At 49.5% G+C, this 12993-nt stretch overlaps 1 protein-coding gene across 1 annotated transcript in view; it reads right to left on the reverse strand.

The window, feature by feature from the left end:
* Positions 1-452: 452 nt before the first annotated feature.
* The window catches only part of Usp31 (ubiquitin specific peptidase 31), a 59759-nt gene continuing 47218 nt past the window's right edge, over positions 453-12993 (reverse strand). Inside the window, exons 12-16 of the mRNA XM_013011769.1 lie at positions 11972-12091; positions 9319-9544; positions 5185-5343; positions 3937-4089; positions 453-2029 (exon numbers count right to left, since the gene is read on the reverse strand). Coding sequence (XP_012867223.1) covers positions 453-2029; positions 3937-4089; positions 5185-5343; positions 9319-9544; positions 11972-12091 — 2235 coding nt within the window. The remainder of the gene's footprint in view (positions 2030-3936; positions 4090-5184; positions 5344-9318; positions 9545-11971; positions 12092-12993) is intronic.

Below are 12993 nucleotides of genomic sequence, written 5' to 3' on the forward strand. Positions count from 1 at the left end.
GCTCAGATTAAAGACAAGTCAGATAACTCCCTCTCCTATACACTCACCATGGCTCAACTAGCTCGCATGTTTCAAAACTAACCCGAGTATCCAACAAGTCATCCAAGTTCTCTAGAAAGACGTAGCACAGTTTTTGAAGGGACTGTCAGGGTGCAGTCTACAATGACACCAGTCAGCTTGCTAGCAATGCTTTGCCTATGGCTGTTATTTGGTTCAGTGACATAATAAGGTGACATTTCAGCAATCTGATTGAATTCTACACACACACAGAGGCGAGCGCGCACACGCGCGCGCGCACACACACACACACACACACGCACGCACACACGCACGCACACACAGAGGCACATGACCCAAAAAATACAAAACAAAAGCAGAGAGGGCTTTAGTGGGAGAGAGGGTTCTAAATAAATAAACATCTTTACAGATAAAACACTTGGGGTGCAGAAACGTCACTGAGGTTTCTGAGAAGGCCGTGCAGAGCTTTGCATGCTGGAAGCTAACTTTTTGGAGGCTTTCTCTGAGGCCTGCCTGCCACTGGGAGACGAGGGGACTCCAGAATCCAGCTGGGAAGACTTGGGTTTGCGGGAGGACAGCAGGGAACGCTTAGCAGAAGCAGCGTCCTTAGAGGTGAGGTCTTTACCGACCACATTCCCGCTTGGCTGCTGGGAGCCTGGAGGCTGGTGGTCTTTCTCGGCCTTGTCATCCGGGGTATTCTTACCCACCGACTTGACAGAGCCCCCAGTAGCCTTTTTGGCGAGCAGTGTGGTCTTGCCCAGATCAGTGGACCGCCGAGTCTCCTTCTGTCTCAAGGCCGACTTGAAGAAGGACAGCCCCTTGTCCTCAGACTTGCTGTCCCTCTTCAGGCCGGAGCGCACGCTGGCACTGGGCGAGCGCAGGCTGGCCATGGAGGAGCTTCGCACGTGCTTGCCATCACTTCTGCCCTCGCCTGCTCTGGCCTGGCTCACCCGAGGGGAGGTGGGTTTGGAGGTGGAGATGACACTGGCTCTGTCGGAGCCCAGGCTCTGGCGGGAGCCCTCTCTGCTTAAGCTCCGATCTGAAGTCCTGCTCTTTCCAGGAGGGACGGTGCCCCTGGGGGCAGGGCCCGAAGTTTTTTTGGCAGCTGTGGAAGCTGCAGAGTGAGCGAGGGCAGAGGAAGGCTTCTGCTTCTGCGCGCAAGGGGAAGACACGGAGTCCTGGGACTTGGAGGATGACTCCTTTCTGGGCTGGGCCGGCGCAGGGGCTGAGTGCCTTCCACTGGCCCTCGCAGCAGAGTCTGCTTTGCTGCGAGAACGGGAGGGCTTCAGAGAAGCCTTCACAGGGACGGGCGAGGAGGGGGACGTACTTGAGAGAGATGAGTCCTGGCTCGCCAGGGCCGGCCGTCCCTTGCGCACACCCCTCTCTGGCTCAGGGGCACCTCTGCCACTCGAGGGCCTCCTAGCTGTGCTCTCAGGCTTCTTTGTGAAGGAGCTTGGGGGGCCTGGGGGCTTCACCTCTTTGACGGGAGAGCTGTCCACGGAATCACTCTGGTCTACATAGGCAATCTGGTTGTTGTTGTCAAATGGATCAGATGGGGGGCAGATGGGGGACAGGCGATCCCCTTGTGCTAAGTTTTTGTTCTGTGCATCTAAAACACTGGAGTTCAATTTGCGGGCATCTGACTCGTCTTTGAACACACCTTCCATGACAGCCAGCGGGGCCCGGCCCGCAACCTTGTGCTCACGGCGACCATGACTGTCACTTGGCTCCTGGTAGCTGCTGGACAGGTTCCGTAAGCTACCGAAGCAAGAGATGGAGACCTTGTCGTCCCCGGCTTCCCCAATCCTTTCCAGGGTAGAGGCAGAGCCGTGAATCGGGGAGTCCCCTGAGAACCGGGAAGGAGAACTGGAGCGCATCTGTAGCTTGGCAGACAGGGACCATGAGGGTCTCATGCAGTTTTCGTTGACAGCCAAGGGGCTGGTGATGGAAGATCTGGATGACAAGCTCTGACGCTGGACGCTTCTCACGAATGGTCTAGTTGAAAAGCCTCCTGAACACAGCACAGAGAATTCTGTTACAACAACAACAGCATTCCAGTAAGGTCTTAAGACAATGAGAGAGGATGCAGGCAAGCCACACAGAATAAAGGAGGATGACCTTCAGAGCCAGCCTGTCTGGGACCAATGACAGCTACGTGGCTTCCACCTCTTGGAGTCCAGTTCCCTGATCAACACAACAGGTCATTCTAACTCAGGAACCAGCAAGCCACTCTGTGCCACCTGGCCCACTTCTCCTGGAGAGGCCCTGGTAACCAAGGAACCACTCGACTCTGCCACCACAGCGCACAAACAAGCACCACTAGGTGCTAAAATGTTCTCATGGTAAAAGCAGCAGGCCACATGTGGCCGGTGGCTTGTAGGTAGCTGGCTGACAGTATGTCTCATATGAGAATTCTAGAAAATCTGACAAATATGTGGACAACAGGGAACCTGGAGTTGCAAGATGCTCACTAAACATGAGCTGTTAATCCCGCCACTAACTAGGTCCTCTGGAAGGGTATCTGGGCCCCAGAGAATGAATTCCTGGCCAAGATGACACCAAAAATATGAAAGGCAGAGCTAACACCCAAACCAATCACAGCAGGTAAGTTAGTTATTGCTGAAGTGCATCAGTGGAAAGAACTAGAGTGTTGGATATAATTAATAAACACTTTCCTGAGTGGTCCAAAGCCTCAAAGGGGAAAAAAAACCTGACTACAACAATATACTTGTACTTGCAATGACTTTAAATTTCTGAAGAAAATCCTTTAAGTTGAATTCTATCTAACACATTTGTTACTATGACTGTGGCATTGAAAGAAACAGTCTAAAATCCTAAGATAGGCTCTGGCCTGTGTACCACCCAGCACCATTAAATTAATAGTAAAGTGTAAGAGGACATTGATTTCCCCAGCTACACTAGCTTAAAAAATGGGTCAGAGGGTAGGAAGGTGGCCCAGTGGTAGAGTGCTTGCCTTGCATGCATGAGGCCCTGGGTTTGATTCCTCAGCACCACATAAACAGAAAGCCGGAAATGGAGCTGTGGCTCAAGTAGTAGGGTGCTAGCCTTGAGCTGAAGAGCTGAGGGACAGAGCCCAGGCCCAGAGTTCAGGCCCCAAAACTGACCAAAAAAAAAGAGGTAAAAACTGGGTCAGTGCACACCATCCTGGACTTACTGTTTAAACAACAGTAAACTCAAGCTTTGTAGGCAGGATACAAATAACCTCTTCCTATGCAGACCTGGGTTCACTAGTTGGCCTCATATCAGGAGCTAGATGCAGCTTAGCAACTGCAGTCTTGTGCTCTCATTTTACAAATAAAGTAACAAGCCAGAAGAGGAGGCAGACCAGTCTATCTTCTTCCTCTGACCCCCCACCCCATGTGGTGGTCACTTCATTTCCTCAGCATCATCCATTACCACCAGGAGCAAATCAGAGCGATCGAAACACTGGCCACAGAGTGAGCATCCCTGGACAATGACTCGTTGTGCTCCTTCCGGAAGCTGAGCTCACCTGTCTTCCTCCTAGCTCTTGAGACCTGGGATGCCCAATCCCCACCACTGCTTCTGGTACTCTCTGTCAAAACTAAGTCTATCCTGCTGTTACTCAAGTTATAACCAAGTGAAAGTTACAATCAATTAAATTCCATTTTCTCAATTTCCACTGTGACTGTGTTTAGGATAAGAAGTCTGAAGCTAAACTGAGCAACTCCACACCAGGTGGCCCTGGGCAAGGCCCAGCCGGAGTCCGTACAACCACTCTGAGGACTGAGTACTCTCCAGAGTTCAAGCTCCAGCCTGCATGTTAGAATGTGTAAGTGGAGATAATAAGTAGAAAGAGAAAGGGTCCTGTCGTTAAACATTAGTTTTTATGGTCCCAGCCCACAGCTCCATTGAATCCCACACAGACCCCTCACCCACCGTCATCTTCGCTCCTCTCCCCAGTCATCTCCACAGACTCAGAGAGCGAGGCTAGGGAAGTGCGTCTGGAGGAGGCCGCAGAGGTCACGCTGGCTGGCTTGCTCCCCGGAAGTCGGCTCACCCAGTGCTCGCACAGGGAGGAACTTGTGGAACCTGTGGGAAAGGGGGTGGGACTGAGGTGGGCCTGGCCAGTGTCCAGCCAGCGCTGCCCACCCTCCTGCAGGCGCTGCCAGCTGCGCTGAGCAACGACCATCCTCGTGTTGAGGTGAGACAAAACTCCAGAGCAAACTACTGAGAAAGGATGAAGAACAAATGGCCTGGCAGCTCCTGCTGCCAGATTTATGGTAAGCAACTGACTAATGAAGCAGCATAGCTAGCTCAGGTAGACCTCCAAAATGTGTCCTACCTGCGCCCCGCTCAGACCTTGAAAAGCTCTGAGGAAAGGCTATACTGAGTGGACTTCACACTGCCTGCAGTCAGCAGGCAGCTGTGCAGGGTGGGGTATGGCTCTGTTGCATGACGCTCCCTTTCCCCTCACAAGCTGCGAGAGGGATATGGGGTACCATTTCCCACCCTGGCCTGTTGACACACTACCATGTTCCTCCTCTGCCATGCTTCCTTCAAGGTCACACTCTGTGGTAGGTGGTACGCATCCCTTGCTTGTTCAGATCATGTGTGAATGCATAACAAGTCGTGTGCAGGCACACGTTCCTCCATTCCTAAGACAACAGGCTAGGCCCCATCCCGTAAACCAAACCGCCTAATACTACTACAGCTATCTCCTTCCCCTGACAGAAGGGGGAAAGAACTCTTTCTAATGGCCCCTGACACTTTTATAAAGCACTTTCCCACACTGTTCCCTCATTTTAGCAACTCCCACGAGGTGGGTGCCATGATCATGGCCATATTAAATACGTGTGTGGTTCTGCTGGGACAATGCTCCAAGACAGCACCAGGAAGAGGCTCAGAGCAACATGACAGGGCTGCTATCCAGCTCCACCTCAGACACGGTGCGTGGGGTGAGCCTGGCTCTGCATGCCACTGCATGAATTCTGCTGCCCTGCAGCAGCTCTCCGAAGCTATCCTCACTTCCTTGACTGAAATCACAGTTCCCAGACTAAATAAGAATGTGAGACCGTATCTGATCCAAGTGGTCATTATGAAGACTTCTAGATATTCTGTTCTCTGGACCATGGATTACCACCTCCAGCTCTAGAAGCAACTACCAGAAACCAGAGGCAGTCTTACCTGCCACCGAGCTGTTGGCTGACCATGAGGGGATGGCAGTCCGCCTCTGGTAGAAGAGGATATAGGCCGTCTGCGTGCACACTTCATCTTCTGACAGCTGTTGCACCTCGCTATCGTCAAAGCAGTACCAGAGACCATCCACAGAGTTCTTACAGTACGCTGCCAAAAAAAGCCCACCGTCAGCACCCACAAGGCTGCGCCAGCCACTGCATTCTGCCCTCACACCATCCTTCTCACGTAAATCATCACTTCAAGAACTTTTTTTTGGGGGGGGGCGGGGGGGGGGCGGGCAGGTCAGTCGTGGAGGCTAGAACTCCCTGAGCTCTTAGCTCAAGGCAAGGACTCTACCACTTAAGCCACAGTGCCACTTCTGGTTTTCTGGTGGTTTATTTGAGATAAGAGTCTTACAGATTTTTCCTGCCCAGGCTGGCTCTGAACCACGATCCTCAGACCTCAGCCTCCTGGGTAACATAGGCGTGAGCTACTGGTGCCTGGCTACTTTTTAAGGCTGCACATAGGAATGAAGGGATATTAAGGGGAAAAATCCAAATTCCATATCACATTCAAAAACAAAAAAAGTGCCAAGAAATTTCAAACTATTACAAGAACCTAAGAGTTCTAGTTCATCTTAGAAAACACAATATACTTCCACTGGGTCTCAACCAGAGACAATTTTTCCCTACAAGAGACACTTAGCAGTGAGTAGAAATATACTGATTGTCACTACTGGGGAAGGGCCTGCCAGCTATGTCCACAAACACAGGCTAGAATCAGAGAATGATCTGGGAGGGGGACAAGGAGATAGAAAGTGAGAGAAGGGACCCAGATAAGGAGGCTAGACCAGACAGGTTCGCCAACAAGCAGAGATACTAAGAAAAACAACAGTGGGGTGAGTAGTCACTCTCAGCTGAGGACTTGCCAGACCAGGGAAAGGAGGGGGGAAGGAAGAGAGAGGCCACACCTGCTTGGCCAGGGGGATGAGGCCAAGCAGATACATGAAGGAGCCCGTGGGTGAAGTGACTGCTGCTCTGGAGTGCTGATGGGGGAGGAGCTATAAGGGACACATCCAAGAGAAGGGGACAGAATAACCGTGCTCTAGTTTGTCTGTTTCCCTTCAGTCACCATGTGCAAAACAAGCCACAGAATAACTCACTAATAAGCACTTCAGCTCAACTTGCTCTTCTTCCCCAGCACTGTCTTTTAAAGTTTTTTCTAGGCCAGAGTCACTCAAACTGCGGTTTGGAGACCAGTGCCTTTCTACAACAGAAGCACCAAAACAGAGGTAGGCACTGGAAAATGCTCAGCGCCATCTGATCTGCTGTGGTGTCTTTATTGTATTTATACTGAAGTGTAAACTCTTGGAGAGCTGGGTGTTTGAAAACACAGATGAAGTCTTCATCCTAGAAGGCGTGAATAGCAGCTAAAATCTTCGCAACCCTGTGGTTCACCATGCATAAACCATGTTGTTATACACAAACTAGTGCAAAATGGAGAACACGCCCAGGGAGCCCAAAGGAAAACTTAACTGCATCTTTCATCCAATAGTGCTTGACGTTTTTAAAATGGCCCATAAACTAAGACTAACCACTTTACATAATACCAGACAAGCAGCACCATGGCTAAAGCATGGGAAAGAGGAAAATAATACCAGTGAAGCAGGCATGCTCCCTTCCAGCTCATCTGTGTGGTTCCTGAGCAAAGTGAAGTTACCTGGCCAAGACCACTGAGCTGGGATGACAGGCCTGGGTTCTCACCCAAGCCCGTTTCGCTAAATTATACTAAACTCTGGGGGTGCCAAGCCTTCTCCAAAGCCTGTTCTATATAGAGAGCAGCAGGATTCCAGCACTGTCCTAGCTCCCCTGACTTCTTGCTAGAAAGCACATAACAAGCCAGTCCACACTTTCCTGATGGCTTGTCCGCCAAAGCTGAGGCTGGATGAGTACTAATGAGCAACACGGGCAAAGGTACTACTGCACAAGTTGCTGGTGAAACTAAATAACCACTAAGTCCATTTCCAGTCTAAGAGTCCATGACTTACTATCCAACAACACAGCAATGGCTTTCAGAAAATATAAACAAAGTATGTCAAGTGCCAAATACGATATCGTAACTTCGACCATAACGCCAACTGGGTACACAAGGTAGAAAGTATATTCAAGCACTCAATTTAACTTTCATCTCCTATGAAGTGAGAACATGTGAAGGAGCCTCTCTCTCTCCTGTAAGTGCTTCCCCAGGCAAGCCGAGGCAATCCAAACCACTCCATTATGAGACACTCAAAGGCTGAGACAATTCCTTTCTCCAACAATCGCTGATAGCAATATTTAAATATTTAAAAGAACTGGTACTAAAAAGATTTCAAGAATATAAGATTGCATCTAGTCATCCTCCTGACCTCTCACCCCCAAAACCCAGGAGGAAAAAAAAAAAAGAGCAAGTTGAAAAAGGGTACTGGCAAAGCTGAGCAGGTTGGCAGCACTCCTTGACCTTGCTAAGGGGCAGGGAAGGCTCGTGGCTCACTGCTAAGGATGTTTACCAAAAGAGGCAGAGCCCAGCCCTCCTTCATGTCTACCCCCACCTTTATGAAGCACTAATGTTAAGGAAACCACTACACTGAGGAAGAAAAGGAAGTCCCTGAGAAGTACAAACATGAAGTATATTGAATACAAAGGACGAAGAAATCCGAGTCCTCATCACCTGCACAGATAAACCAACTTAACACACCCACCCTTACGTGAAATACAACCTGCCATGTCTCCCGAGAGTCCATATGCACACCCAACAATTCCATCTCCAATACCATTTCATCTCAATGGAAGGTAGGATTAAAATACAGAAAAGTGAGTATGAACAAAGAAGCTCATTCGTACTTTGAGTTAAAACCAGAAACAATATAGGTGTTCGGCAATGTACAGTCTGTCTAAGAAAAGCAATGTCAGGCCACTTCATCGCCCAAACACAGGAATGACTCCAGCATCACCAGGCAGCTAGCACCTTACCAGTTCAATGAGTGGAGCCACTACCTCTGCCAGCCCCTGAGGGAGCAAGGTGCAAGCAGCAGATTACTAATCTCAGTGGGTTCTCCTGGCCCTCAGCACACCCAGCCACATACTCCTCTGGTACCTACCTCCCCTACCTCACTACTACCTTCCTACATTTTATTTGTATCTATGTCTCCCCCTTATTTGATTACACCCTGGAAACTAGAGGCTAGATCTATTTGTCTCTGATGTGGCAGAGTCCACGGCAAGCTAACTATAAGGTGCCTAATAAATGTTCACTTGGAACAGAATACACTAGAATCATCATAATAGTAGAAAATAACAACCAAGAAGTTAGGGGAAAACACTGAACATTTATCAAACTTTTACAAACATATGACAAGACCTTGTCTAGCCTTCAAAAGGAAATTCTGATGCATGCTATAACACAGACAGCCCTTAACACATTACACTGAACAGAATAAGCCAGCCACAAAAGAATAAACATGGTGGGATTCCAGTGATCAGAAGTACCTAGAAGAGTCAAATCCACAGAGACAGAAAATGGCACAGAGTTACTGCTTGGGAAGATGAGAGAAATTCTGGAGATGAATTGTAGTGGTGACTGAACAACAATATGAATAGACAGTGTCACCAAATTATAAACTTCAATGTGACCAAAATGGTAAGAATTTTGGTGGCATGTGTCCTATCACAAGGGTTTAGGATATGAGCTGTGGTTATTTTGAGTAACAAGCCCACCCTGGCATTCATCATTCTCTTTTCCCTCACTCCTTATAGTTTATAAGCTTCTTAAGAAACTAGAGTTGCTTTTACAAGTGGAAAACAAAACCAAATCAGCACTATAAATGTGGTTCACAATCATCTGGATTAAAGAGATGCCAAAACCCTCAAGCAACCAGAGAGCAAAGCCTCAAGTGAGCAGCCTGCTGGGAAACACAGAGCATCCTCAGGGAGCAGAACACGCTGTCTGTGCACACGTTCTCATATGGGGAGAAGCAGGAAGACTTGCCAGCACAGGCACTGGAGAAAAAGGAGCTTCAAAGCCACGTGCCCCTCGCCCTCCCACCACCACAAAGCAGACAGCCTGAAGGGAGCAGCGCATAAACACGCAGCCTCTTGAATTGCAGACCTGTGTAGTGCCCCCCTTGCATGGTGCCATGGTGGTTGCACACAGCATACAGGTCATAGATGGAGTCCTCAGGGTCCCTCCCGAGTCCATAGGGCCGTCTCCACGGGGACCAATGGGATGGCAAGCTCCAGCTGCTCTGGCTTCTCTTAACCACATGAGGTGTCATGTCCAGGCCAGTCAAGGGGAACTTGACCATGTTCTGAAGTTTCATACGCCTGTCTCCTTCCTGTTGCAAGAAGAAAAACAAGTTCTGATGACATTTTAATGTAAGCAGATGGCAGATGAGTTTACGTGTGGAATGTGGACGCTATCAGCTAAAGCAGTTTGAGACACTTATCTGATGTTTCCCAAGACAAATCAAACAGGGAAAGAAATGAAGTTTCAACTGGCTGAAGGAACAAGTTTCAGCACAAAACTTTAGGAACCAGAAAGGATCTACAAATAGGGGATAAATAAGCCCATCTGCATTTTCCATTTCCTTATCATTAAAGGTTTTTGGGATTAAAGATAATTCCAGGTGGCTCATCATGATACCTCTGTCAACAAGGCAGGAGAATGACAGAGTGACAGCTGCGTCAAAGGCAAACCCCAGCACCCAGCACACAAGAGTCAGGCAGTTCCTCCCTTCACAAGTTCATTAGAAGTTCTCACGGACAGGCTGGGCAGCGGTGCTGGCTCATACCTGGAACTCTAGGCACTCAGGAGGCTGAGATTCAGAAGATCCTGGTTTGAAGCCAGCTGGGCAGAAAAGTCCACAAGACCCCACCACCAAAATAACCAGCAAAAAGCCAGGATGTGGGGCTCAAGTGTTAAAGTGCCAGCTGAGCAAACCAAGCCACACAAACACAAGACCCTGAGTTCAAATCCCAATAACAGTGCAAAAACAAAGGTTCACAATGATTCAGCTGATACAGTCACTGAGCTAGCAACCTGGGCAATCTGTAATTTCCATGAAGCCCAGAGGAGAATCTCTTGAAAGCCAAACATTAGTTGAATAGATATGACTGCATATTCCTGTGTTCACAGGACATTTACAACAATAAATCAGAGATGTGCCACCCAAAAAAGTATTCAGGAGAGGAAGGCACAACTGGCCCTCAACAGGCTCACTCGGGAGCCAAGGGGTACACTGAGGCTTTCAGCCGACTCATGGCTGCAGTGCATAAAATATGTTAGGGGAGGACTCAGTCACAGAGGCTAAGAAATCCAGCAGAAGATGTCAAGTAAGAAGGAGGAAGAGGGGCTGGGAAGGTGGCTCAGTGGTAGAGTGCTTGCCTTGCATGCATGAGGCCCTGGGTTCGATTCCTCAGCACCATATAAGCAAAAAGCCGGAAGTGGCACTGTGGCTCAAGTGGTAGAACGCTAGCCTTGAGCTGAAGAGCTGAGGGACAGCACCCAGGCCCAGAGTTCAGGCCCCACAACTGGACCCCCAAAAAAAAAAAAAAAAGAGGAAGAGAGACAGAAGGGAAAGAGACACACAGGAGTCAACAGAAAGGCTCAGCCAGGCTGCAGAAGGGCCTGCCCCCAGAACAGCAGTGGAGAGAAGTCACAGACGCAATGCAGCTTTGAGTTTGGGGCTCTGGAAGGAGATGACGGATCATCAGAAGAAACAGCAAGTATAAGGAACCGGTCTGTGTAAGAGGAAAGAAACCCAAATGGCTGGCATTTGAACCCTCAGCCGGCTGTCCACCTGCAAAGCCCAGCAGAGCAAATGCCCAAGTGTCACTCTGTGGGCCACCTCTGCTGCCTCCTCCCAAGCCATTCCCATCCATCTATCCATCGCCACGACAGAGCTCTGGCCCAAGCCATCAGCAGTCCTCTCCAGATGCATGAAGGCTCCTCCAACTCTCCCTCTAGCTTCTTCTGCTCTGTATGTAGCCATCAGAAATATCTTTCCAAGATACTGACATGGCAGTGCTGTGTCACTGCTAAAGTGCCCCCACAGAATCCTACACCACCCAGAGCCTGCCTGGACCACCACCCTCCACCACCCCTCTCTCTCCAATGTGCCACCTGGAGTGCAGTCCCTCTGGCTTGTTTGTAGCCCAGGCAAGGCCCTGTATCTACACTGTCCACTCCACCACTGTGTGTGCACCTGGCTTCCATCTTCCCTAGAAACACGTGCTCATCTTTCACACACAAACCTTCTTACACAGCCAGGCCACAGGAACTCCATGAATGCCCACCTCCCACATCTCGAGAAAGGGGGGGGGCCACCTGGGGCAATCCTGACCTCAGAAACAGAACCTCAGCCTTTTTCAAAGACAGACTCACACAGCCAGACAATGCAGAGCAGTTCTCTAGTTCTTACTCATCTCCACTCAGATTAAGAAGAACTCCTTATCACATTAGGTAGAAATAGATTCTGCTTCCTAGGGAAAGACTGTCACTTGTTGTTTTTTTTTTCTTAATCCCAAAGTAAATACACCCAAATTTAAGCACAACATTGACAAGTCTAACACAAACCCTCAAGCATGAAGTAATAAAACATCTGCAGTATGAACTGCAACATTCAGGATGTAAAGGGTGAGAACACAACATGACCCCAGGTGGAGACACCTGTGTCTGCACCTATCTAGCCGGGTCCAACAGTGATGGGAAGGAAGCCAGGGGAAGCGGGGATGGCGGGAGCCAGGACAGCACATGTTCTTACCTGGCGAAACCTCTTGAGGTGGATGATGAGCACGTCGGGCAGCGTCCACAGGCTCAGCGTGATGCTCCCCTGCTGCAGCTGTTTACAGTGCGGACAGCGCCAGGCATCGTCCGGGGCAAGCTAGAAGCAAGCAATGAAGCTGGGGTTAGGTTCCACTTAACAGACGGGAGACTGTCACAGCAACAATGTCCTCCACTCAGTCCCTCTGGGCTGCACAAGGAGAGCAATGCAACACCACCACCACCACAGGCCCTGGCCAGCATCAGCACCCGATACCTGCTGACCAGACATCCCACAAAGAGAACAACTACCAAGGAGAATGTTAGATGTCACAGAAGTACCCCCAAGCCTAGCACACCCCCACACCCGACTCATCATCTTCCAACCAACATGAACCCTTCTTTTAAACACCTGTATGTCCTCTTGCAGCAAACCCAACCGCTGCCCTCTAAAGGTGAAAACATGGGGTTACCCAAACCCTCAAATCCTTCTAGCTTTGTCTCACTCCACATCCACCCAAATTCTCTCCCTGCCAATTCTCAGCCTGGCTGCTCTCCTCCATACCACCCCCACTGCACATCTGTCACCTCGTGACGACCTCTCCCTCCTGCTGTCAGATCCATCTGTCATCTCGTCAAGACGGTGGTACACTACTTCAAGGTATGAACCTGTGAGATTCGTACATTCCTCCATGTTCAGAAGGTACATCAGATGTGAGGAGGAAAGGAAAGCCCTGTGATAGAAGACATTCCCATTGGGAAAGAAGAGAAAGGAGCCAAGGACAGAATCTTGGACCAGTTAAGAGAAATACCAAACCTCAAAGGCCACCAGAGCCTGGCAAGAAAAAGGGAAATCTCAAGTATTCCCCTTATGTATACCAAGAGGAATGCTGGGCACAACTGGTGATGCTCAGCAGGTCATAACACCATAGGCAATGTGGAGGGCAAGTAAAGCCAAATGGGAGTCAGACAGGACAAAAGGCTGGAGGATGGAGTAACACTACTACCAATAAACTTAAGCAG

Source organism: Dipodomys ordii, unplaced genomic scaffold (assembly GCF_000151885.1).
Source record: "Dipodomys ordii isolate 6190 unplaced genomic scaffold, Dord_2.0 Scaffold14, whole genome shotgun sequence".
NCBI classification, from domain to species: Eukaryota; Metazoa; Chordata; class Mammalia; order Rodentia; family Heteromyidae; genus Dipodomys; species Dipodomys ordii.